This window comes from Hippopotamus amphibius, chromosome 17, assembly GCF_030028045.1.
Source record: "Hippopotamus amphibius kiboko isolate mHipAmp2 chromosome 17, mHipAmp2.hap2, whole genome shotgun sequence".
Classification (NCBI taxonomy): Eukaryota; Metazoa; Chordata; class Mammalia; order Artiodactyla; family Hippopotamidae; genus Hippopotamus; species Hippopotamus amphibius.
In genome coordinates, this window is record NC_080202.1 from 42,074,246 (window position 1) to 42,097,901 (window position 23,656).

A 23,656-nucleotide genomic window follows, 5' to 3' on the forward strand; every position below is an offset into this window, starting at 1 on the left:
GTAGCAAGAGTCACATCAGAGAAAATAGACTTTAAAATAAAAAATGTTACAAGAGACAAGAAAGGACATTACATAAAGATCAAGGGATCCATCCAAGCAGAGGAGATAACAATTATAAATATATATGCACTCAATATAGGAGCACCTCAATCCATAAGGCAAATGCTAACAACTATGAAAGAGGAAATGCAAGGCAGAAATAGAGACACAGGTGTAGAGAACAAACACATGGACACCAAGTGGGGAAAGCGGGGAGGGTTGGGGGGGGGGGGGAATGAATTGGGAGATTGGGATACCAAATTGTACACTCTAAATATAGGCTGTTTATTGTCTGTTAACTGTACCTCAATAAAAGTTCTTAAAAAAAAAAAAGAGCTTATAGCCAATGAATCAGAGTTAACAAAGCACAAGAGGACCTTAGCATAGCATAATTATTATCCTCAGACAGAGGGAAGCACATAGCATATCCATGAAAAAGAATCAACTCAAGAATATACGAATCAAAAGTGTTAGCAGTCATAAAAACTCAGTATATGAGCAGCAGAAATGACAGTTAAAGAGTCAATTAGAAAACTCAGAGATCCAGCCAATGACCTGTCCAGAGTGCAGAATGAAGGGCTCCGGGATGACTCACAGTCAGGCCTGACACCTGGGTCTGCCCGAGGACTGTAAGGTCTGCTCTCACAATAAAGACTAGGAGCATGCTGGGGGGAGGATGGGGTGCTACTTTGCACCTGTTTCTTATACCTAATGAGCAGGAAGGCACATAACCAGCACCCCAAGAGTGGAGTGACGGTTCGGTAGAGAGCCAGCACAGGAGAAACTCTGTAAGATGTCAAAGAATCCCCTTCCTTGCACGTACTATTAACGGTGGTGCGTCCTTCAGGAGCCTTGGGGATCTGAGCACATGCTGTGTTGCCCTGTGAAACTATTTCCATTGAGTCCTGCATTTAAAACATTCTGGTTTTCACTCAGGATCTCTTGCTCACATATTTATATTAATTCCATCTCATAGCTTAATTCCATCTCATAAATTAATTCTTTACTAATAGCTTATGAGAGTTAAAATATTACTACCTGAAAACTCTGCAACTCTCAGCTATTAAAGTGGTTCCTATTATAGAGAATACAATCACACACATGTTTAAAAGATCACTAAAACAAAAACACAAAAGACTTTAATTCCCACAAAGAACACTTGGAGCCCTGACAACGCTTCAAGGACCCTGACCTGCATTTGAAATTCACCACGTTAGAAGGAGCAGCAGTGATGGTCAGAATCCATGTTAGGGGGGATGGTCAACAGCTGGTGCTAAGATGGATTGTCTTCTCACCTCTGTTAAGTGGTGGCTTCATATCACCATGGAAATGATCCAAAAACACAAAACCAATCAATGTGTCCAACAATGTTTACACTAACCCTTCTCATAATTTCAAAAGTTGGAAAAAACTCTCCCTCCCCATGTCATGTAACAAAATTGTATGTGTATGCCATGAATGACACACAAAGGTCACAGGAAATGACGATATATGAAAAAACTCAAGAGAAAAGAGAAACTCATATATGCTAATTATAACTTTGAACGCTGACAAGGATTCAGCAAGGACGGCGAAGAGATGGGGCTGATCTCTCTGACTGGCTGAGGCCCACATCACCCTGGTTAGAGTCTGAATATCATGTGGGACAGGGAGTAAACAAAGACTATACATTTTCAATTAATGCGGTTTCTTTCGGTGAAGTTGTCTGCATGACAGGACAGTAAAACAGTTTTAAATAACAATAACAAATTCAACCTAGCAGTAAAGTGGAAACTGAGAATGAGTCAGTCACAAAAAATTTCCAAAAAAGGAGCTTCAAATACGCAATAACTGAATAACTGAACTCAAATACACTGCTGTGTAGAACTCCAAATATTCATTATGACTAAAGCAAAAATTTTAAGACTATGGGGAATCAGAGTTAAAGCCAGATCTAAAACTTTCTCAACCATGCAAATATCAAAACCAGGCATGAAGTAACAGTTAAGAAACATCCACGTTTAACTTCTGACCAGGGTTCTGGTCTAAGGCAATCTTCCGAATTTCACATTCATTCTTGATTCTATATTATTGACAATTATCCTTCTCTCCACCTCAGTAACTTCTAGGAAACTGAGAGGCCTCAGGGTTGGTCTGCTGGTTGGTTTGACTTAAGTATGTGTATAATACAAACAGTAGGCCATTCTGGAATTGATTTCCTCTCCTTCCCCTACTTTCTTTCTCTCCAAAGTACTTACCAATACTTGAAATTATATCTATTTATTATACTTATATACTTATTTTTATGTATTTGTAAACCCCCTGAGAACTGGGATACTTAGGCTGGTTTACTCTTGGGCCTGTATCCCTAGCATGTAAAACAGTTGCTGGCATGTACTAAATACTCCAAAAATATTTATTGAATGAATTCAGAAAGTGACAGGTACTTTTATTTAACTATCAGATACTTTTATTTAAAGCAGTCATCCACTTAGCATCACTCATGAAGATAAGTACAGGAAAAGAAATGTCTTTCTTCTCCCCTACATTTGTGACTCAGTCTTCTGAGACAAGAATCCTTTGAGAATTTCATAAAAGCAATGGTTCTTGTCCCTAGAAAACTGCACTCTCTTGAACGCATGCAAAAGTGTGCATGCAATTTCCATCCGTGGATCATCCTTTTAGGGCAGAAGTCTATGAACAGAGTGGACTGAATCCAGAGGGCAGAACTTGGATGAGAAACAAAATTACATCTCAATTTTCACAAATCTCTATCTAAAATCAGCATTTCCTTCCATTTTGAATGTAGGCAACACATCACACCAGATCAGCACTATAGTTAATTTGGTCCCCAATGGAAATCACAGATCATCTGCTACCATGTATATGTTACAGATATCTCGAAACACCATTTATTCTCATCACTACCTTGGAGCTATGATATTTATAAGACCTACCACCATATCCTGTTATTTAATGTGTTAAGAGCATATTTATTAGTATATCACGAACTTTAAAAATATTCTGAAAACTATTTCAATATAATTAGTTTGCCTTGTTTTTCTATATATTTTAACTTATTATACATTTCAAAACAAGATCCCAAGAACATAAGCTTCTTCAGATCACCAGAGAGATGTACATGGGGGAGCAGGAGGGAAGGTTAAGAAATTCTGCCTTGGGGAATCATTGAACCCAAGTTAGGAACCTCTGCTTACAAGGTATAAACCTCAAACTGACTTAGAAATCTTCAAACCTTACCAGACTCATGTTATAGTGTATCACCTCCCAAACACATGCTTTTTAGAAAATTAATTTTTAATTTCAATTTATTTTTAAAAATATGTAATATATATTCACATGGCTCAAAATTCCAAAAATATATAGCACACGATCCAAACTTTTTCTCTTACCTCTGTCCCTCAGTCTACCACCCCACCTCCACTCCCCAGAGGAAACTAAGTTATCTATTTCTTGTGCCAGATGACTTTCATTTTTCTTACAACTTTGGGAAATAAAATCTCCAACTTAGATGCTATCATGGGAAATATAAACTACAGATAGTATTTAGGAAATCTGTAAATTAAAAAAATTGTCTGCTAGTGTCATTTTTTTTTCCTCTAATATCCAATAAGATATCAGACTAAGGGGACACCTCTTTAAGAGCTGTCATAAACCCTATTTTTAGGTTGACTGTTACGTCTTTTATTATTAATTTGGAAGTCATGTATGACTTGTCTATTCAAGTTGAACTAATGATAGGACCACAAACTATCATGAAAAATTACTTTGAATGTGTTTTTCCAAATTCACTTGTGTATCTAAACTGGCTTTTTCTACAAATGGATATAAAAAATAGTAACAGAAAAAAGGGCAAAGGACAGACAATTCAGGGATAAAATACAAATGTTCGGTAAACATATAAAATATTTAAATTCACAAGTAACCAGAAAAATTCAAATTCAGATGGGACCCCTTTTAGTCACCCATCAGATCAGCAAGAAAAAAAAAGAAAGAAAGAAAAAAAGGAGAGACTATCAGTGGTGAAAGGGTGTGGGGAAATGAAAGTCATCACAGAATGTTGACTGGCGCTTAAGCTGACTCAACCTTTTTGAGGGCAATGAAAATTTTATATCTACAGAGTCTTCACACCAACCATCCCAGTTTTAGATAATGATTCTACAGAAATATTTGACCAGGTTCACAAAGATGCAGGTACAAGGACAGTAACTGCATCGATGCAGTAACAAGAAAACGACATGATCTAAACATCCTTCAAGGGGGGCAGTATTAAACTGTGATACATTCACACTATGGAATACCATGCAGGAGGTTAAATGAATGCGATAACCACCTATGTACCGGGAAGGAAAGAAATCTACCAAGGTGAGTCAAAAATTATCTGCACTCTGGCTGTAGAAATTCTATCGCCAGAGAATGGATAATTGTTGGCTCACCCTCCTAAGACATAGCATGAAGTGAAAGTCAAGTTGCAGAAGATTATCATTTATGTAAAAAATAAAATAAAATCACACGGCAAACCTATGTTCTTACTTTAAATATGCATTTACTCAAATATATGGAAGAGTCTGCAAGGATATATACTAAACTCAAAGTCGCATGGGTGGGGGACTAGGGCACAAGGAGGGTTTTCACTATACCTGTTATTTCATTTTTACATATTGAGAATATAATGTATTACGTGTATAATGGAAAAGGACGTTAAATTGGCTTTTACTGATTTTAAAGAAGGCCTGCCAAATTTAATTTCAAAATAAACACAGAATTTCAATCAGTAGGTTGCTTTGGGATACGGAGGGGGAAATACCTTTTCTCACAGCTATTGACCTCAAAATTCTGGACCAAGAAGGATCTTACAATGCAGTTAGCTCTTTGTATTCATATCTGGACAGAATATACTCACAGTGTCTCAGTCCAACGGTATGCCTTCCATACATTTTCATCAATGTGAGAAATAGAGTTTCCTTGGAAATTTCTGTGAAGAAACACAGTTCACATCCTTGAGTCGGCAGGAAAAGAATGAAGAGAATAAGTAAAAGAATCATGGCCACCTTGTGGGGAATATTCAAGTGCAGAAGAGACCAGTTTTCTCATTCCCACAGCTTCTCAGCTGCCCAGTGTGCACAGTTAATAAAGACATAACGTGAGGCCACTGGCACAAACAACGCGGCCTCTCCTCAGAACCTGAACTTCCTCTCTGTCCAATTTCTTGGATACGTAATGCCAGTTGCTTTGAATGTAAGTCTTTTTTTCCCCAAAATCACTTATGTGTCTAAAATGACTCCTACCAATCAATGAGAAAAATGGCAAGCACTGCTCAATATCAGCAGATAAATATAAAGAAATCCTATGCCAGGCAATACCAAAGGTTTGGTTAGTGCCCTCAAAATCTCTCCACATGTTGGAAGGATAAGGGCAGTTAGAACTTGGAAGGACTAATATGAAAACATCTCTTAGACATATTGCATAGGGAAAAGCACAAAGCACTGAGCAAGGAGTGAAGTTATCACCTCATTAGGGGAACAAATGCAAAGGAAAGAGGTTGGAAGGAAGGACACCATCAAAATAGTAACAGGAGTTACCTTATTGGTGGTGGGAAGATGGGGTACAATTTGCACATCTCATCCTATATACTTCTGTGACTTTTTTTTTTTAATGAGACTGTATCTGAGAATTAGACATGTTCAAGAGAAGCTGTTAAAATGTCGGAGGTTCAGTTTCAACCACTCATTCAGTGGATGGCTTTGAATCTTTACCTTTAGCTTTGTCCTCTTCCCTCAGCAACAATGAAACTATTCAGTTTATATGCACATTCTTCAGGGGGCTCAGAAAGAAGTCAAAACAGATACCTCTCTGCCCATCTGCCTAAGGGATATTTCCACACAAACAGAGCCTTCTAGGTGCTTTCTGCTCACCAGTAATAGATGCCTAAAACTGAACTCCTCTCCCTCACACTGACTCTCCTTCCCCACTGCTGTATTTCCAGCTGTTACACCACCATCCTTCTGCCCTTCAACACACGTGATTTTCCTCTTTCCTGTATACCCAATCCTCCAACTCTAGTCAGTTACTACATCTTGTCAGTTCTTCCTCTGTAGTGCTCTCAGAATTTTTTTTCCACTCCCATCTCAACCATTCTAATTCAGCCCCTTCTCACTTTACTCGTAGATTTTGCTAGAGCATGTTATTTGGTCTCCCTGAATCAAGCTTTCCCCTCTAGATCACTCTACATATGGAATCTAAAATCCTTCTCTCATTCTAAACATTTGTCTCTCTGGCTTGAAAACTTTCAGTGGCCCCCCATATCTTAGAGCATAACTTTCAAACCCCCATTGCAGAGAGCCAAGGTTTTTCAAAATCATATCTTTCACTGCTGCCTAACCCCATTCTTTACAGACAGACGGATCTACTAAACCCTGATCATCCCTGCACTCACACCTTTGCCTACACTGTACTCCCTGTTTTTTCTCTAAAAAATCATACCCAATCTTCACGTCCCAGCTAAAGTTTTAGCCTATCCATGCAGATTTCTGTGACCCCCACACCTCAGTGATTACAGGTTCTGGTGAATTACAGCCCCTATCTGTATCTCTTTTAATACTTTAGTATATATTACCTCCCTTTTAAGGCACATCCCCTTTCTTCCCACTTGGCATTGTCATGTTCTGGAGACAATGCTGGACTTCTGTGGCTCCAACAGTACTTGGCCCTGGGCAAGAATGGGTGGGCACAGAATGGGTGCTATAAATAGAAAGCTAGGAAACGAATATGACTTCGAGATATAATGGAGAGAGTCAATAAGAAGAATAGCTAACACTAAAATATATGCTAGGCACTGATATAAGAGCTTTACCTGTATTAAGGCATCTAAATCTCATGACAATGCTATGAGATGATGACCGCCACAGTCCCCACTTTACAGATGAGGACATGGAGTCACAAAGCTAATCAACGACAGACCTGGGTTCAAACCCAGGCGGCCTGGCTCCGGAATCTCACTCTTAACCACTCTGTGGTATTACCACCAACGAGGTGGGGAGAGGCACATGTTGCTGTAAAGAGGATGCAGCAAAGATGGGAGAAGAGTCGATGTTAAGGAGTTAAATACTGGAGTAAAAAATGGAGAAGGAAAAAGAATAAGGGCAATGATAAGTAGAAACCTGGAGAAGAGGGAACAATAGCAAGAAGGAGAATGAAGATAAGCAACATTGACAAACAAAAGGTAGAAATGGAAAGTCAGTCAACATGGGTTGGGAAGATGAGGAAGGCCCAGGAAGACCTCGAAGAAAGGCTGCCATGTCAGGCAGGATGCAGAGAACAAATGAGGAAAGGGATTCTTACACGGTGGTGAAGATGCTCTTGTAGGTGTTGGGCTGTGGCTCAGGCACTCTGTGGAGCTTCTGCTTGGGGCTGAGACCCACGCAGGACAGCGTCTCATCTTTGCAGGTACAGAGCTCACATACATTGATGTTCGTGATGGCATTCTGTTCTGCTTGCTTCTTTTTTGGGGTATAGTTTACATCAGGAAGACCTGTGGATACTGAAAGCTGAGATGAAGGAAAAAGAACTGTCTCAGATGGACTTGGTTGCTGAGAAATGGTACCTCCCAGGTCCACAGGTGGAACTGTGACTTGAGGCAGGGTTGGCTGTGCAAGCGTCACCTCAGGGTGTTTGGGAGGTGGGGCTGGAGTTTGCAGCACGGCTGTAGAATATCCAGACTCCATAGCAGGCTCTGAAGTTATGGTAAGTCCCAGGTCCAAAGGTTTCACTGTGACCCTGGGTGATGTTGGAGGCTCAGCATGAGCCTGATCTGGTGCTGGAACCAGCACCTCGGGATGCGATGGAGACTGAGCTACAACTGCCTCTGGAGGCTGAGCTTGGGGCTGCCGCGTGGTTGGAGAAGGTTCAGCCTCCATACTGGATTCAGGTGTTAACGTAATTTCCAGGTCCAAAGGTTGAACTGTGACCTCAGTCAAGGTTGGATGTGGAAGCTGAACCTGCTCTGGACTTGCAATTGTCACTTCGGGATATGCTGCTGGAACTGCACTCTGCTGCAGGACTGTGGAACGTTCAGCCTCTGTGGTAGGCTGGACTCGCAATGGTTCCACCTCTGTAGGGGGCTCTGATGCCTGAGCCTGAAGCTCCTGTTGTGTGGCAGAAGGTACCACCTCCTTAGGGGGCTCAGGAGATATATCTGAGCCCCCCTGGGGAACCGGAGACTCAGCAGGGGCCTCCTGCTGCACTGCGGGATGTTCCACCTCTTCAGTGGGCTCTACACTTAAGACAACTGCCAGATCCAAGGGTTTAACTGTGATATTAGGCAGCACTGGATGTTGAGCTTCACCTGGACTTAGAGGTGAGCCTGTCACTTCATTAGGTAGTGAAGGTGGAGCTGCAACATCTGTAGAGGCCTCTGGAGGTTGAGTTGGGGGCTCCTGCTGGACTGGAGAAGGTTCAACATTTTCAGAGGCGGTTGGATGCGGATCTGAAACCTCTTCCTGCACTGACAAAGGTTTCACCTGCTCAGGGGACACTGTGAACTGGGCTGAGGCTTCTTGTTGGGATGGAGAACTTTCAACCTCATTAGTGAATGCTGGAGTTATGGCAAGTGCAAGATCCACAGGTTTAACAGTGACAGTGGGCCGCTGCAGAAGCTGAGCTTCATCCTGACCTAGAGGAGAAACTGTTGTTACGTGATGCTCTGGAGAGAGAACTACCATCTCATTAGAGAGCTCTGGAGTCTGAGCTGGGGTCTCCTCTTGTGCTGAAAGTTTATTAGGTGTAACAGCATCTATAGATTGGGCTGGCAAAGGTTCAACCTCCTCAGGTGGCTGTGGAGGCAGCGTGGGGGCCTCGTGCTGGGCTGTAGACAATTCTGCACTAATAAGGGGCACTGAGGGCTGAGCTGAAGGCTTGTGCTGAGTTGGAGAAGGTCCCACCTCTGGAGTGGGTCCTGCTGTTATGCTAAGCTCCAAATCTGCAGGTTTGATGGTGATAGTGGATATGTTTGAATGCTGAGCCTGATGGTGACTTGGAGGTGAAACGGTCATTTCATAAGGCTCTGGAGACTGAGCTGGCTGTACCTGTTGAGTTGGAGAAGGTTCCACCTCCCCTGCAGAAGGCTCTGGAGGCTGAGCTGGTTGCTCCTGCAGCATTGCAAAAGGTTCTGTCTCTGCTGGAAACGGAGCTGAGGCTTCCTCCTGAGTTGGAGAAGTTTCAGCTTCTCCAACAGACTCTGCAGGCTGAGCTGGGGTCTCATGCTGGGTTGGAAAGGGTTCAGCTTCCTCACTAAGCTCAGAAGGCTGCGTTGGTTGCCCCTGTTCACTTGGAGAAGGCTCAGCTTCTGCAAGAGGCTCTAGAGGCTGACCTGGGCTCTCCTGCTGGGTTGCAGAAGATTCTGTCTCCTCAGGATGCTCAGGAGGTGAAGTCAGGGACTCCTGCTGAGCTGTAGGAAACTCAGCTTCCGTAGTGGGCTCTGGAGTGATGGTCAGTTCCAAATCCAGAGGTTTAAGTGTGACACTGGGAACGTTTGAATGCGCGTGATGCTGAATGCCAGCTAGGGATGCTGCCTCATCACTCACTGGACTTTCAAGTACATACTCGGTGGGGTATCCTAGAGCTTGAGTCGGGGCCTCTTGATGGAGTAGGGAAGGTTCAAACGCCTGAGGGAGCTCTAGAGGCTGAGACGGAGGCTCCTGCTGGAGTGGAGGTGATTCTACCTCTTCAGTGGGCTCTGCAGTTTCATCCTGGACCTCTGCCTGGGGTGAAAAAGATTCAACCTCCTCGGGGGTCTCTGGATGACGAAGTTGGGCCTCTTGCTGGGATGCAGAAATTTCAGCCTCCTTAGGGGGCTCCAGGGGTTGCTCTGAGTTCCCCAGAAAATCTGTAGGCAGGCTCTCCTCAGGATAAATGGTATCCATACCGGAAGCTACATAATCACCCTGCAACTGTTGTTCTAGACCCTGAGTTTCATTTTCTAACTGGCCTGTACTTCCAACAACAATTTTAGCAAGCTGTCGATGGTGAATGAAATCCTTCTTCAGGTTTGGGGCTGAATCAATGAACTTCGTTGGTTTTGAGCTCTTACTACCTAGAGGAGGAACAAGTATTTCAAATAACTGGTGACCTTCAGCCTGATCTGGACCTATGGTTTTAGTCTTACTTTTGCGTCGAAAAGGCAGAACCAAGGCCTGATTCTGTTCCCAGTCCAGCACTGGAGCCGCTGCTGGGAGCTTTTGCTGCTGGGTTAGCTTGTCATTCAGATCCTGATGTGGAACAGCAAACTGATCTGGCCCTGCGAGCAGCTCTGCAGCTGAATCCGGGTTTGGGTGTGGAACCAAAGTCTCAGTCAACTCGTGATGAGGCAGCGCCAGCATCTGGTCTGGAGAGGAGGACAAGTCATTAAAGCCCCTGGACTCTGCCGGGGGTGTAATCGCATAGGGTGATTCAGGAGGGGGGTCTGAGGAGCGTGGAGACCAAGGTTCAGTCAGCCCCGGGGGGTCGGAGGTCCACTGGACAGGGTCCAGGGCCCACTCCAGAGGCTGAGCTGCCTGGGCCAGAAGCCACAATGGTTGCCACATGAAGACAAGCCATGGGAACCAGAGGCACATTGGGGACATGCTATGCGGAGGCTCCCAGGCACAGCGACCCAGGCCAGTGGGGCACGGGCGCTGCACTCTGAGCAGAAGCCAAAGCATTATGAGAGTTCCGAGACACAGAGGCGCCCCTCCCCTGCCTCACGACCCACCCTTTATTTATGACACCCTTAGTTCCACCACCTTCCTTAGGTTCCAGCGGAGATCCAATCTGAGCAACCAGAGGAAGCCTTTTTCCCAGAGTCACCAGGGTGCAAACCATCCTTCCTCTAGCAAAGGCAACAATTGCCTCCTGCTGGGGCCTCTCCCCAGTCCCCCCTGACCAGCCCTGCACCATGAGGCAGGATTTGGGCAGCCCAGGGGTGGGGGGAGGGGTTGGGAATGATGTGGAGCTTCTCAAGGAAGCCACAGGGCCTGGCATGCTGGGAAATTCAAAAGTGCTAGTCCAGTTCTGGCAATTTGAACGCTTCCTCCTCAAAGCTCCAGCCTGAAAGACATTCTTCCTCCCCTTGGCCACACCACTGACAAGAAGAGTAGCTGACCTGCAAAGTGAGCACCAGTTAGGGTGGCGGGAGGGCAACATACCTTACAGTTAGTGACTCTAAAATGTTGCCATTTCCTTGAAACTCTCAGTATCTACGTCGGATTATTAATTCACCACTCTATTGTTATCAGTTACCCCTGAATCAGTGATGACTCCAGAATTTCTGTAGCAGGGTTTGGAGCAAGTGAACAATTCATCCTGGGAAAGATAGTTGAAAACCAAGTGAAGGGCCCTTTGCATTAGCATGGACTCCCCCCATCCCACCTTGTCTCAACACAGCCATTAGTCGAGAAAACCTGGCAGTGTCACTTTTCAGAGGTCTGCGCTGTGTGCACACATGGAGACGACACTGAGGATGTTAAAGTTAGCATGTTAAAAAATTTCGAGAAAATTCCTAGCACCCAGTTGATTTTCTTCCATCCTTTTAAGAATCTATTTAATTTTAGTCCTTTTTAACTGTCTGTCACAACCTCTAACATCTACACTCCAAGACACAAAGAGCTTCATCTTATTCCCAGTGTCTAGCACATGATGGTTTTTAAGTGGAATTGATTCCAACATGGGCCTCATGTAAGAACGGGTCTGTTGTTTTTGAATGTGAGTTAGGGATTGTTTTTTTTTTTAATTTGCTTATTTGGCTCCGCTGGGTCTTTGTTTTGGCACACAGGATCTTCGTTGCCACGTGTGGGATCTTTAGTTGTGGTGTTGCAGAAAAAACTGATCCCACGAGAAACCAAGCACAACACGCGGAGAGTTGGAGAACTCAGGTTTATTGAGCCCGCGGACCCAGAAGAGCGAACGCTCCAAAATTCTGGGGCCCCGTTTCAGGGGAGTCTTCTCCTTATATAGGTTAAAACATACAGCTATAATTGGTACAAACCGATTGGCTACAAATTACTATAGGTCAGGGGCAGTTACAGAGCGCGGGAGTTGCCATGGGTTACACACATAGCAGGGGGTCCTAACAGGAACTTGTAGGAGCAGGACATTCCATTCCTATCAGGACTAAGGTCACAATTTGCATTGTCACATTGGTTGCAGGTTGACGTTAATGGTCACTTAACAAGTCTATGTGCAAAGGGTCTCAAACAAAGGCTTGGGGTGGGTGCCTGAGAGCGAGACAGTCTTCCTTTCTCTGATCACACTTAGTAATTCACTTTACTGTTTCACTGAAAGGGGCCAGCAGGCCTTTGCAAGATAGAGGAGAGGAAGCAACTACAAGTATGGGAGTTTCAGTTTCCTCATCAGTGGCATGTGAGCTCTCCGTTGTGGCATGTAGGTGGGATCTAGTTCCCTGACCAGGGATCGAACCTGGGCTCCCTGTGTTGGGAGCACAGAGTCTTAGCCACTGGATCACCTGGGAAGTCCCCGAATTAGGGATTCTTACCTGGGGATGTGCTCCAGCAAAGAGAGAGTAAGGAAAGCAAGAAGAGAAGAGAGCCAGGAAATAGTCCAGCCCAGGAAGCAGGGAGGGGAAGTTCCAGGATAGCAGCTGTGTATCCAGCACTCACTGGAGGACAGAGCCTGGAAGAGAGGGCGCTGCAGGAGGTGGGCACCTACTGCTAAGCCAGAGCCTGGAGGAGAACAGAGGAGGTGAGAATGGCCGACAGAACAGGGAGAGCCCGAGAGGAAATTAAACCCCTGGGGTCACAGGAGGGGAAGCGAATGTAATGAGTACATGATTAAGCTCTACGGTGAATAATATTTACAGTCACAATTCTGTAAACAGTATTTTTTTTTGGCCATGCTGCGCAGCTGGCAGGATCTTTGTTCCCTTACCAGGGATTGAACCGGGGCTTGGCAGTGAAAGCGCTAAGTCCTAACCACTGGACCACCAGGGAATTCCGTGTAAACGCTATGAATTATCTGGAAACAGCGACATAACTAAACCTCAAGAATGGACTGGGGGTAGCGGTGTAAGAGAACTAACTCCTCACTGATGTTACTAGGAATTCAATAGCCAGGGTCTAAAATGGATAAATCAAGAACTAGATGTGCAAAGAGATGTGGAGAAAAGCACCAGAAGATTCAGCTACAACCTGCTCCGTAGAAGTAACCAGGCCCAGTGAGCTGGCTCAGGAACGTGGGCAAGGAAGTGGCCTGGGGCAGGGAACTGCTGTGGGTCATTGTGTTTCATCACCATTTCATTTCACTTGGTACCATCTGAACTGTAAACTATGCATATGATACAATTTTATTGTTGTTTTTTAGTTCAGTATTTTGTGATTTTTTTCCCAATAAGAGGTATAATTGACAAATAATTTAAAAATTTAAATCCATTTTTGTCGGGAGCCGTCTGGACAAGCCAATGCTGTGACAAGGTCACCAGGCTCCAAGGAGGACTGCAAAGTGAGAACTCCTTGGAAGGGCATTTCGTGGCAGGAGGATCTCAAGGCGACCTCTCCCCAAGGACAGGCCCCAGACCATCTCCACCCATTTTACATTCTGCTCTTTGTTTCTTTGTAACACTATGCTTACCACCCACTTCCCCTCCCTGTTTCTCTGTCCCAAGGAAAGAACCAGGGTTTGACACATTCTTTCTCTGTGTCTGCCCCACCAAGTCCCCTCCCACCACTCCCTGGTGGAAAAGGGAGGCACCTCAGGCTACTAAATGCTGGAGAAAAGGGTGGGGTGGCTCTTTTTGCAATGCTTATGATTGCAGCAGGCATAAGTATAGACATAGACATCAGGCCTAGGTATGGGTGCTAAGGGCTATAGTTTGCTTACATATAAGATTAAGAAGCTATTTACATATGCTTACCTCAGAGTCACAAGGTTTGCAAGCCAAACCTGAGGAAAGAAAGAAACTGGTAGATGCTGAGGGAAGATATGCTTTGCCACAAAAGATTTTTTCTGAGATATGTTTACTGTATAAACACACAAAGCTCTGACAATAAAGAGAGATCCTGCATCGCTGACACAGGCCTCCCCGTCTCCTCCTTGGGCCCACGCCACTCATCCCTTGGGTACTCCTGGACCCGCTGGAGCTGGACTTCAGCAGGTGGTGCCCGAACAGGGACCCAAAGGGTAAGTATTCTCTTGCAATTGTTGGGGTGGCTAGGACTCCACCTGGGTGCTGCAGACCCCCCTGCAGAGATACGCAGGGTAAGTGAAGGGTGGATAGTTTAAAGTATCAGAACTTGAGACGTTAAAAAGGACCCTATAAGGGAAACATATAAGGCATAATGGGAAAATCAGAATCTAAAGAGAGACAGCTCTTTGTAGATATTATGAAACATATGTTATCAAAAAGAGGAGTTAACGTCTCCAAATCTACTCTTTTAACCTTCTTTTCTTTCGTACAAGAGCAATGCCTCTGGTTTCCGGAAGAGGGCACTGCTAATTCAGAAACCTGGGCTAAGGTGGGAGAGCAACTGACAACTTATTATAAGTTTCATGGGCCGGAAAAGATCCCTGCTGAAACTTTTTCTTTATGGGGATTGATAAGAGACTCTTTCGATCCCATCCCAGAGGGGGAAGGTGCCCATCAGGCAGGGGCCTTCTCAGGGCGGGAAGGTACCCACCAGTTAGAGGCCTTCCCAGAGGGCGGAGGCCCTGTGACAAACTCTGGTGTGAATGTGTGTGTGAGGGAGCGCCCTGCTTCGTCCTCGTTCCAGGGCGATTGTGTGGCTCCACGGCCTTCGTGGCTACGGAGTCCGAGTGGGCCCTAACCTGCGGTTCCGTGGTGACCTCATATGGCTCAGGGTGGTATCTGTCTCTGGGGGACCAGTCCCTCTCTACGAGTCAGGTTCAAGTGGGACTCTATAGCACCCGCCAAAGCTAAGAGGCACCTAAGCTCCCCACGGGGACACGGCCAGGTGGGCACCTGAGTGGCCTTCTCTTCGGAGGGGACACCCACCCTTGTTTGTCTTTGCGTCACCGACACGGGGGGGAATTGGTTACTGATTTGATTTAGCGATTGTGCAAGTCCAAACGGCCCTTTTGCCCTAGGGACCTCCACCAAAGTTTTCTTAAAATTTTAAGGCTCACTCTCCCCTTCCGTCAGCTGACTCTTTGAGCCGACTGATTGAGAAATTAGGTTTTCCCCAAAAGACTTGCCCCTTTTGCCAGACAGATCTGCACCTCTCTCTCTAGGTCCCCTGGGCCGGTCCGTGTGGAGCGGTACACTCTGACATGTTCTTGTATACTTTTGGATTCTCATTATGAGGCCGCCTTCCTCTGTCAGCTTTCCTTCATAATCCCCTGATTCTCCAAGGATTTCAGGCTCTTCCCTTAGGCGAGGAGTACGCATACTGCTCCTCCGCCTGCTCGGTGCCCTCGAGAGGGTCTGTCACCCCAGACCCCCCTGGAGCCCCGCCTGAAGTTATTCCTCTGCGAACCCCATTACAAGGGATCGCCTCCTTGCAGCTCCGTCTCCCTGAGACATTTAATGATTAGGGCCATCTTCAGGGAGGCACGTAAATCGTGCTGTCTGGGAATACTGGGCTTTCTAGGCGTGGCGACATCAGCACTACTTAGGTTGTAAGGCCCTAAGACAAGGCCCTTTACGTGTGCACCCCTCTCCTTCCTGGTCAAAGAAAGAAATTACCCTTGTCAACAAAGGGGAGACAAAGTCATCTTAGGAGGAACTTGCTTGTACCTTTGAGAGGTGAATGAATGTCTTATCTGGTCATCTAAAGAATACTTCTCTCTGCTATCCTTTTAAATGCAAATTAAAAAATTAAAATTAAAATAATTTAAAACGACTTGTCAAAGATAAATAGAAATGCTAAGTGTCTTTTCTGCAAATAGTAAAAGGGTTTAGCCATCTAGATAGGTGACCTCGATTTGTTCCATCTGCTAGAAGCCAATTTAAATCCAACCCTTTGTGACTGATGGCGTTCGTGTTGTACCTGACTCAGTACTGAAATTTTAGAATGAGAATTATGAGGCCTCTGTGTTTGTGTGTGTGTTCGTGTGTATCTATGTGTTTGTTGTAGGTGTATGGTATTGCCAAAAGAATTCATAAAAGAGCTCTAAATTGGCTTTAAGAAAAATTAAGTGCTTATGAATACTCAGAAATAGAAAATAGTCTGGCCAGAATGAATTTCAGGTTCATGACACCTGGAAATTTCAGTACTAAACTGATATATGATATTAAAGATGGCTTAAGCTAATTGGTTTGATTACTATAGACATGTTTTAGAGTCATCAACATTAAGCATAATTTTTATATAAATTTTAATTGTGCCTAGTTGTAATATAGGCTAAATAAGGTCTTGTGCCTGTTACAAATTTGTCAGTGTGGAAAGTAGCCTGATGGAAAGAAACTTCTAAGGAAAGAAAATGTAAATGAGATAAGAGCTTTTAGATAAACTCTGTCAAGAAGAGTCATGCTTTAGGAATATCTACCTAAAATAGTCTCTCCAGATCCTGGTAACTTGAAATTCTGGAGTTGCCCTAAATTGAGTGATGAAAGCTTATTGACCAGCTGGATCATTCCCAAATAAAATAAGATACTGAAACATATATTACTGAACATCGGCTTCCTTTTACAGAGAGACAAAAAGATATTTAGGACTATTGATAAGTATGCCTGGTGCCACGTTCTGTAAAGAAAGCCAATGTGTTTAGAAAATATCACTGGTATTTCTATTCACCAATGTACAGAATGCTGTCACAAGGGACAGTTCATGGTGGCTTAAGGAAAGCAGGATGTGTGTTTTCAGTAAAGAAAGCCTGAGGAATGGAATTACCTTTTATTAAGGGAAAAGAAAGTAGGTCTGACTTACAGGTGACTGAATGGGAAATAAAGTAATGATACGGAAAGTGATAAGAAGGTTTGTGGAAAGTGGACCCTGAGAAAAGAGTTTTGTGCATGATCAGGATTGACTAAGTTTAGATAAATTTAGTTGAGTAAATTAATTTGGAAAGTAAGCTGGTGCAAAACTTGAATTTGGTTTTTCTCTCTGTTAAGAGGACAAGTTTTCTTAAAATGTTGAACTGCCCTTTGATAAAAGATTTTATGTTTCCTTACCTTTTAAGTAATCTGTTCTTGCTACTTTGGCTAAGTGACTGACTATTGTTTCACAGTTACCTGTGAGCCTATCCGATAGAGTGTTCTAAACCTTTTTTTTCCGGTATTTTGGACAAAACTTCCTAAAACAAATTCTGATGAAATCCTTTTGACCCCTAGCTAACTTTGGGATGCTTCAAAGGGCCCCTGAAACATCCCAAAGAGAGATATAAACTAGGTTCATTTGGTACATTAAGTTACATAGGAAGTATTGTCAAATGAATAAATGTTAGATTTTAGTGCATGGTAACTGTTATTAATATAGATATTCTGGAAAGTATATGGAGTTCCTAAAATTCTGATATGTCCCGGTAAAATGTTATCAGTCATAATTCTAGTTATTTTCTTAAAATGTTGTATGACACAACAATAACCAAATTGATTGCCCTTGCAATCAGATTTTAAACACGCCTTCTTAAGCCTTATGTCTTAAGACGCTTCTGGTTTTATTCTGATGCCTTTGCAAAATGCTTCCTCTTCAAGAAGATTTATAAAAAGGACTTTTGGATAAATACAAGTTTCTGACTTTCAGACCATAATGCTGAATGGGGTTTTAAAAAAAAAAAATTGAAGAATCCTAATGAGAAACGTGATGGCTTCATAAGCTGTTAACAAAAGGATGTTACATAGGACTGAGTAAACTGGTGAATATGGTTATAAATTTTATGGTTTCTATCTAAAAATTACTGGTTGAAATCTGTTTTCCAGGTATAAGGAAAACCTTCCCTTCAAACTAATGATTTACAATAATTTGATAGTTTGTACATTTGTAAGCAGGATTGAAACATTTATCTTTTCTCTCTCTGTTCCCTCCAGACATTGAAAACTCTTAGGTTCCCAGCAGCTTTATCAGATAAATTAGAAAGGCTACCTCACTAACAGGTATAGAAAACTCAAGGTATTTTGGGAACCTTGAAAAGGGAGGAATTTACCTACATTTGTTAGGCAAAAATCTGTGATAAGCCCAAGCCCCTGGCACGGCTTTCTTAGCCCTGAAAGGTCTTTTAAAAGTCCAGCCTGAGGCTCCTTATAAAAGTTTCAACAAAGCCAAAAGCCTATATGATCAATTATAGTTCCATAAATTAAATGATGAGGCCAAGTTTCTTTTGAAACCAGACTTATTTTGCAAACAAATTAGCCTTAATCTGGTTATATCAGGTAAAAATGAGGGTAATTTTAGAGAGAAGAAGATTATGTTTCAATAAATATTAAATGCCAGTTTTGCTGATGGAGGTCTGTATTTACTAAGATTCACTCCCTGGAAAGTTCCTTGCTGTTGCGCTATAGTAATGTAAAATCCAAGAAAGCTTTTAAAAGGACACTCTTAAGTTTGTTTCTGAAGCTTATCTCAGTAATCTATCTTTGGGTGATTATGGATACTAAAAGGACATAATTTAAAGGACTAGCTGCAGCTTAGACGGAAGGACACTTATCTAAGGAGAAACTGCACTCACACTAGGACGAGAAGAAGCCGACATCAGAAGTAGACAGCTAGCCCAAGATGCTGGACCTGACTTGTATGAACATTTATAATATTTTCTTGACTTCTTGGACCTTTCAAATGTTTTTCTATCGTGGGCACAATCCTATGCTAATTTTGAAAATCAACCCAGTTGTTGGGTTTGCGGCCAATTACCTATGACTAGTACTTTTGTGTTGCAAGGCTCTAATTGGATGCCCCTTAGGAAGTTTGCTCTAAAAAAAGAAAAAAGAGAGAGAGAAAGAAAAAATTATAGTCCTGTTCGGGGATCCCCTCGCCTGGCCAATTAGTAATACCTGTTCAGATTTCTGCGATTTTCACCCACTGTGAAGCCTTGACCTCTTCAAAACTGGTTTGGCGTGGGAAACTCGTGGCTTAAGTATTTACTTGTAACGCTATTGACGCTACTAGCTATATTATTTGTATTTTGCCTGCTTTTCAAGATTATTGCTTCTCGTATTACCAAATGTGTGACTGACTGCCAACAAAAATGATGATGACTAGGCTACCTGAAGCAGTTGATCAAATATATAGTTCTGTATGTGATCAATGATTGTAATAGTGTACCTCTGGATATGGGAAGATGCAATAAGAGGGAATTTTTCCTGGACCATAACAGATTAGGAATACAGGCAGTCCAGAGAGCTTTGACTTTTGTTACAAAGACCTAGCCCAGTACTGGCACATTGAGTGGCCTATTGGCGAGATCTTCATCAGACCTAGGAATGAGCCTTCCTAGCACCGTGGGACAAAATGGTCATGAAATGCCTCCCAAAGCGTGGTCAAATTGATGACCATGAGGGGCCCCTGTCAACTACAAATTGGAACTTGCCATCTGCCTGTACAAGGACTAAATCACTTTGTGCGGCTGCAGCTACTGACCTTCCACATCCCCTGAAGGGAATTCAGGGTGGAGACCACAAATGAGGCACTCTGTGCTCTGGAGGATGGGTGGAACAGGTCTTGAGATAGTTAGATGTTTTCAGGAGCTGATGTTATGAGCCCAACCCTTGCCTCTCCCCAGATCTAGAAAAGCACTAAATCCCTACTTGCTGACATCGGGTTGGGCAAAAGATGGGTCCTGGGGCTCCAAACCCCAGTTTCCATGCTTAGCAGAATTATTTGACTTATCTCACTCTCAACAAGTACATACAGCTGAACATGTTAATCAATTATCAAGAAATGTACCTCTTGCCTTAGCTACTCAAGAAATTATTGATAGAAAGTTAGAGGCAAAAGTTGCTGCGCTAGAAGAAGCTGTTCTGCATCTAGGTACTGAACTACAGCCTTAAAAGTTAGATTGGCTTTGAGGTGTCATATCGAATATAGATGGATCTGTGTGACTCCCTTAAAAGCTAATGAATCGTCTTATTCTTGGGACTGCATTCAAAATCATATTCTAGGCATTTGGAATCAATCTGATATTAGTCTAGATTTGACCAGGCTTCATCAAGAAATCCAAGATATAGGTAAGGCCCACTTAGATTATTCAACTGCAGAAGCTGCTAAGTCAGTTTTTGATAGTTTATCCGATTTTGTGTCTCATAAGGGATTCCTCTCCACAATTCTAGGCATAACAGTTGCAATTGTTGTAGTTGCCCTAATCTTGATTAACTCCACAAGGTTTTGTATGGGTGTTAAGGGCAATAGTGTGCTTAGATAAAAGATTAAGAAGTTATTTACATATGTTTACCTTAGAGTCACAAGGTTTGCCAGCCAAAACTGACAAAGGAAAGAAACTGGTAGATGCTGAGGGAAGATATGCTCTGCCACAAAAGATTTTTTCTGAGCTATGTTTACTATATAAACACACAAAGCTCTGACAATAAAGAGAGATCCTGCATAGCTGACACAGGCCTCCCCATCTCCTCCTTGCGCCCAGGCAACTCATCCCTTGGGTACTCCTGGACCTGCCGGAGCTGGACTTCAGCACATTTTTAAAAAGAGAGTGGGAAGGGGACTTCCCTGGCAGTCCAGGGGTTAGGACTGTACACTTCCACTGCAGGGGGCAAGGGCTTGATCCCTGATTCGGGATCTAAGATCCTATATGCCGCATGGTATAGCCAAAAAGAAAAGAGAGGGAGGGAGGAAGAGAGAGAGAGAGGAGAACCAGCTTCCTACTACAGAACCCAGGAGAACACTAGCTATTCCCATGTCGAGAGAGACGGTTGCATTAATACTAGCTTCACGATTTCAATCAAATGCCAAATAAGGATTTATCTGGAGTCCAAACAAGAAAATATTTCACTCCTGTGCTCAGAAGAGCAGTGAAAGGCAGGGACCTGACTGGATTGGAAAGGCGAGAGTTAGCCAGAACTATAATAGTAATAGCTGGCCATCTTCCAGTACCTACTACAGACCAGAAACTGTCCTAACGATATCATCTTATATAATCTGATGTTTTCCCCAATTTACAGATGAGGAACTGAGGCTGAGTGAGTCTGGGGAACTTCCCTGAAGTCAAACACTCTGGAGCCCTCTGCCTGAGGCCAAGAGGCCTCAGGATGTTGTGACTTCTCTTTTCTGAACATCAATAAAATTCAATTTAGAAGTTTCTATCTTCAACGCTGTCTTAAGGGACCAATGAAAAATAATGACACTGTGGCAGCTGTCCTCACTCCACACTTGCTGGGTTGTCCTGGACCCTGCACTGTTTTAGGGAAAGCCCAGCGAAGAGGATGGGATTCAGATCTAAGCATTCCTGGCTCCAAAGCTCACTTGCTCTGCCACTGAACTACGCTTCCTCTCCAACTGGAATGAGAAAGAGCTGGGTGAGAATCCTGCTTCTGCTGTTTATTAGTTGTGTGGCCTTGGGCCCCCAAGTCACTTAACCTCGCTTAAGCCTGTTTTCTTGTTTGTACAGCTGTTAGGGAACCCACTGACCGACACTGCCCACTGTGGCCAGGCCTGATAGTAACCATGTGCATGAGTTCTCTTAGGACAGGAGGTGCTGGTAAGGAACATGGAACTAACAAGCTACCACCACTGGGAAGAATTCGGGAAAGGTCAAAAGGAGAGAGGAGTTTCCAGTCCACGTGTCCTACCAACCTCCCAGAATCCTTCTCGCTGGAATCCATCTTGGCTGAGCGATGCGTGCGCCACCAGGAAGGACCCTGAGTCAGAATGATTGGCCAGAGACAACCTGGAAACCAATCCCATTATCATAAAACCCAAGACTGCGAGCCACGTGGCAGCGCAGTCCTCCTGGGTTCCCTTCCCCTGCTGCTCTCTGCCCGGGCGCCCCTTCCCAGTAAAGTCTCTTGCTTTGTCAGCAGGTGTGTCTCCTCGGACAATTCATTTCCGAGTGTTAGACAAGAGCCCGCTCTTGGACCCTGGAAGGGGCCTCCTTCCTCCAACACTATGGGGCTAGCAAGGGCACCTATCTTCCAGGTGCTTAGGAAGGGCAGATCACAGTTCCAACCTGGCATACAGTAGGAGCTTCTATTTTCCACAAATGTCAAACCCTTACCCCTCGTCTCCTAGGCTGGGATAGAGATTCTCACATGTTATTATCTTCAGACCCTTCTGTGGCGAGGACAGGGGACAGGAGGGATGATAGGACCCCATCCTACGGGGACTCTTTAGGGTCGATGCGGGGTTCTGTATGTTGGACCTGTCCAGGGAATTCGGATGCCTGCAGTTCTTCTAGCTGGCTTCAAATAACTCTGGGTAGTTGTTAGATCCAGTGCTAGAAATGTAAGCTTTTCAGACCAGTAGGATGTGAATGGCCTTTACAAATGTTTTGAGCCTTCCCTGCCCTGGCCTCCAACTGTGTCTGTGTATCCTCCCTTTCTCTCTAGCCTAATCTATCTTTATCTTCCCTTTCTTCCTAATACCCTCCCCTGACTCTTCCCTTTTCTTGCTTCCTGGCTTCCTCCCCACCTCTTGGTGCACCCTCCCCTGAGCTCAGTCTGCATTCCTAGCTGCCAGCCATTTCTCTGCCAGTCCTTGCCCTTTCCTCTACTTGACAGGAAGGCTCAGATCAAAAATCACCTCCTCCAGGATGCCTGTCAAGCTCTCTTGTCTATTTCTTTTGTCTAGCACTTTGCAGGTGCCTTTCTTATTGTTCAAATTATGTAGTCGTGTGAGATGCTTTTCCTGGCTGGAGTCTACCTGGTAGACTCATGGTCCATGTGTAAAATCTTTTGAGGAAATGCGCACTCTCCTTCACTCTCCAACCCTCCCATCCCCCCACCTCCCGCCAGGATCCAAGGCTTTATTCAGCTTCGCAAAGGGTTGTAGAGCAAGATGAAGAGAGGAAGACAATCTCACAGACTTTGCACAGAGGCTGAGAAGCCTGGGATGTAAGAGAAGACCAGGAGATGGGGGCACTCCTGAAAAGTCAGCCAATAGACTATTCTGAGGTTGGCGGGGTGGGGGGGGCGGGGTGGATGGTTCCTACAGCTTTTGCAGACAGCAGCCCTGCAAAAATTCATTGGAAATGAAACTGCTAGGTGGTGTTTTGGGGGGTCCTGAAGAACTCCTGTTCTTTATGTCTCAGCACAGAAAGAATTCAGTGAGAGGCAAAGTGATAGATAAGAAGTGCTTGATTAGAATAGGACGCTTGTGAGGCTTACAAACGGGTGGGTAAGAGGGTGCCGTGCCCTGAGAACTTAGTGGGCTACATTTTTATAATCAAAGAAAAAGTAGGGAGGGGGAAAAGACCACCTTCTTCCTCATTCTTGAGTAGAGGTCACGCTTCCATCATTAGTTCCTCTTCTATGTCAGGTGGAGTTTTCTTGTCCCTACGTGGTAAAGCCTGCACTGTCATGGCACTATGGAAAAATTATTTCAGGTCTCAGTACAATGAAGGTATTTCACTATGAAAAGTCATCTTTCCATAAAGTATTGTTCTTATGTGTGCAGAGAGCATGTCCTAGCAGTTATTAGCTTACTGAGCTCACTGGGCACAGTGTGGGTCTCATTCCACCACTGTTTTATTGTTTGGGGGCATGCCATGCTTCTGTGGCATGGTGTTGTTG

The 23,656-nt window shown here is 44.0% G+C and overlaps 1 protein-coding gene across 1 annotated transcript in view; it reads right to left on the bottom strand.

Annotated features, from left to right (window-relative positions):
• The window catches only part of LOC130839583 (leucine-rich repeat-containing protein 37A3-like), a 63,433-nt gene that overhangs the window by 33,779 nt on the left and 5,998 nt on the right, over positions 1–23,656 (bottom strand). Inside the window, exons 3-5 of the mRNA XM_057713824.1 lie at positions 9,156–10,420; positions 7,381–8,705; positions 4,943–5,014 (exon numbers count right to left, since the gene is read on the bottom strand). Coding sequence (XP_057569807.1) covers positions 4,943–5,014; positions 7,381–8,705; positions 9,156–10,420 — 2,662 coding nt within the window. The remainder of the gene's footprint in view (positions 1–4,942; positions 5,015–7,380; positions 8,706–9,155; positions 10,421–23,656) is intronic.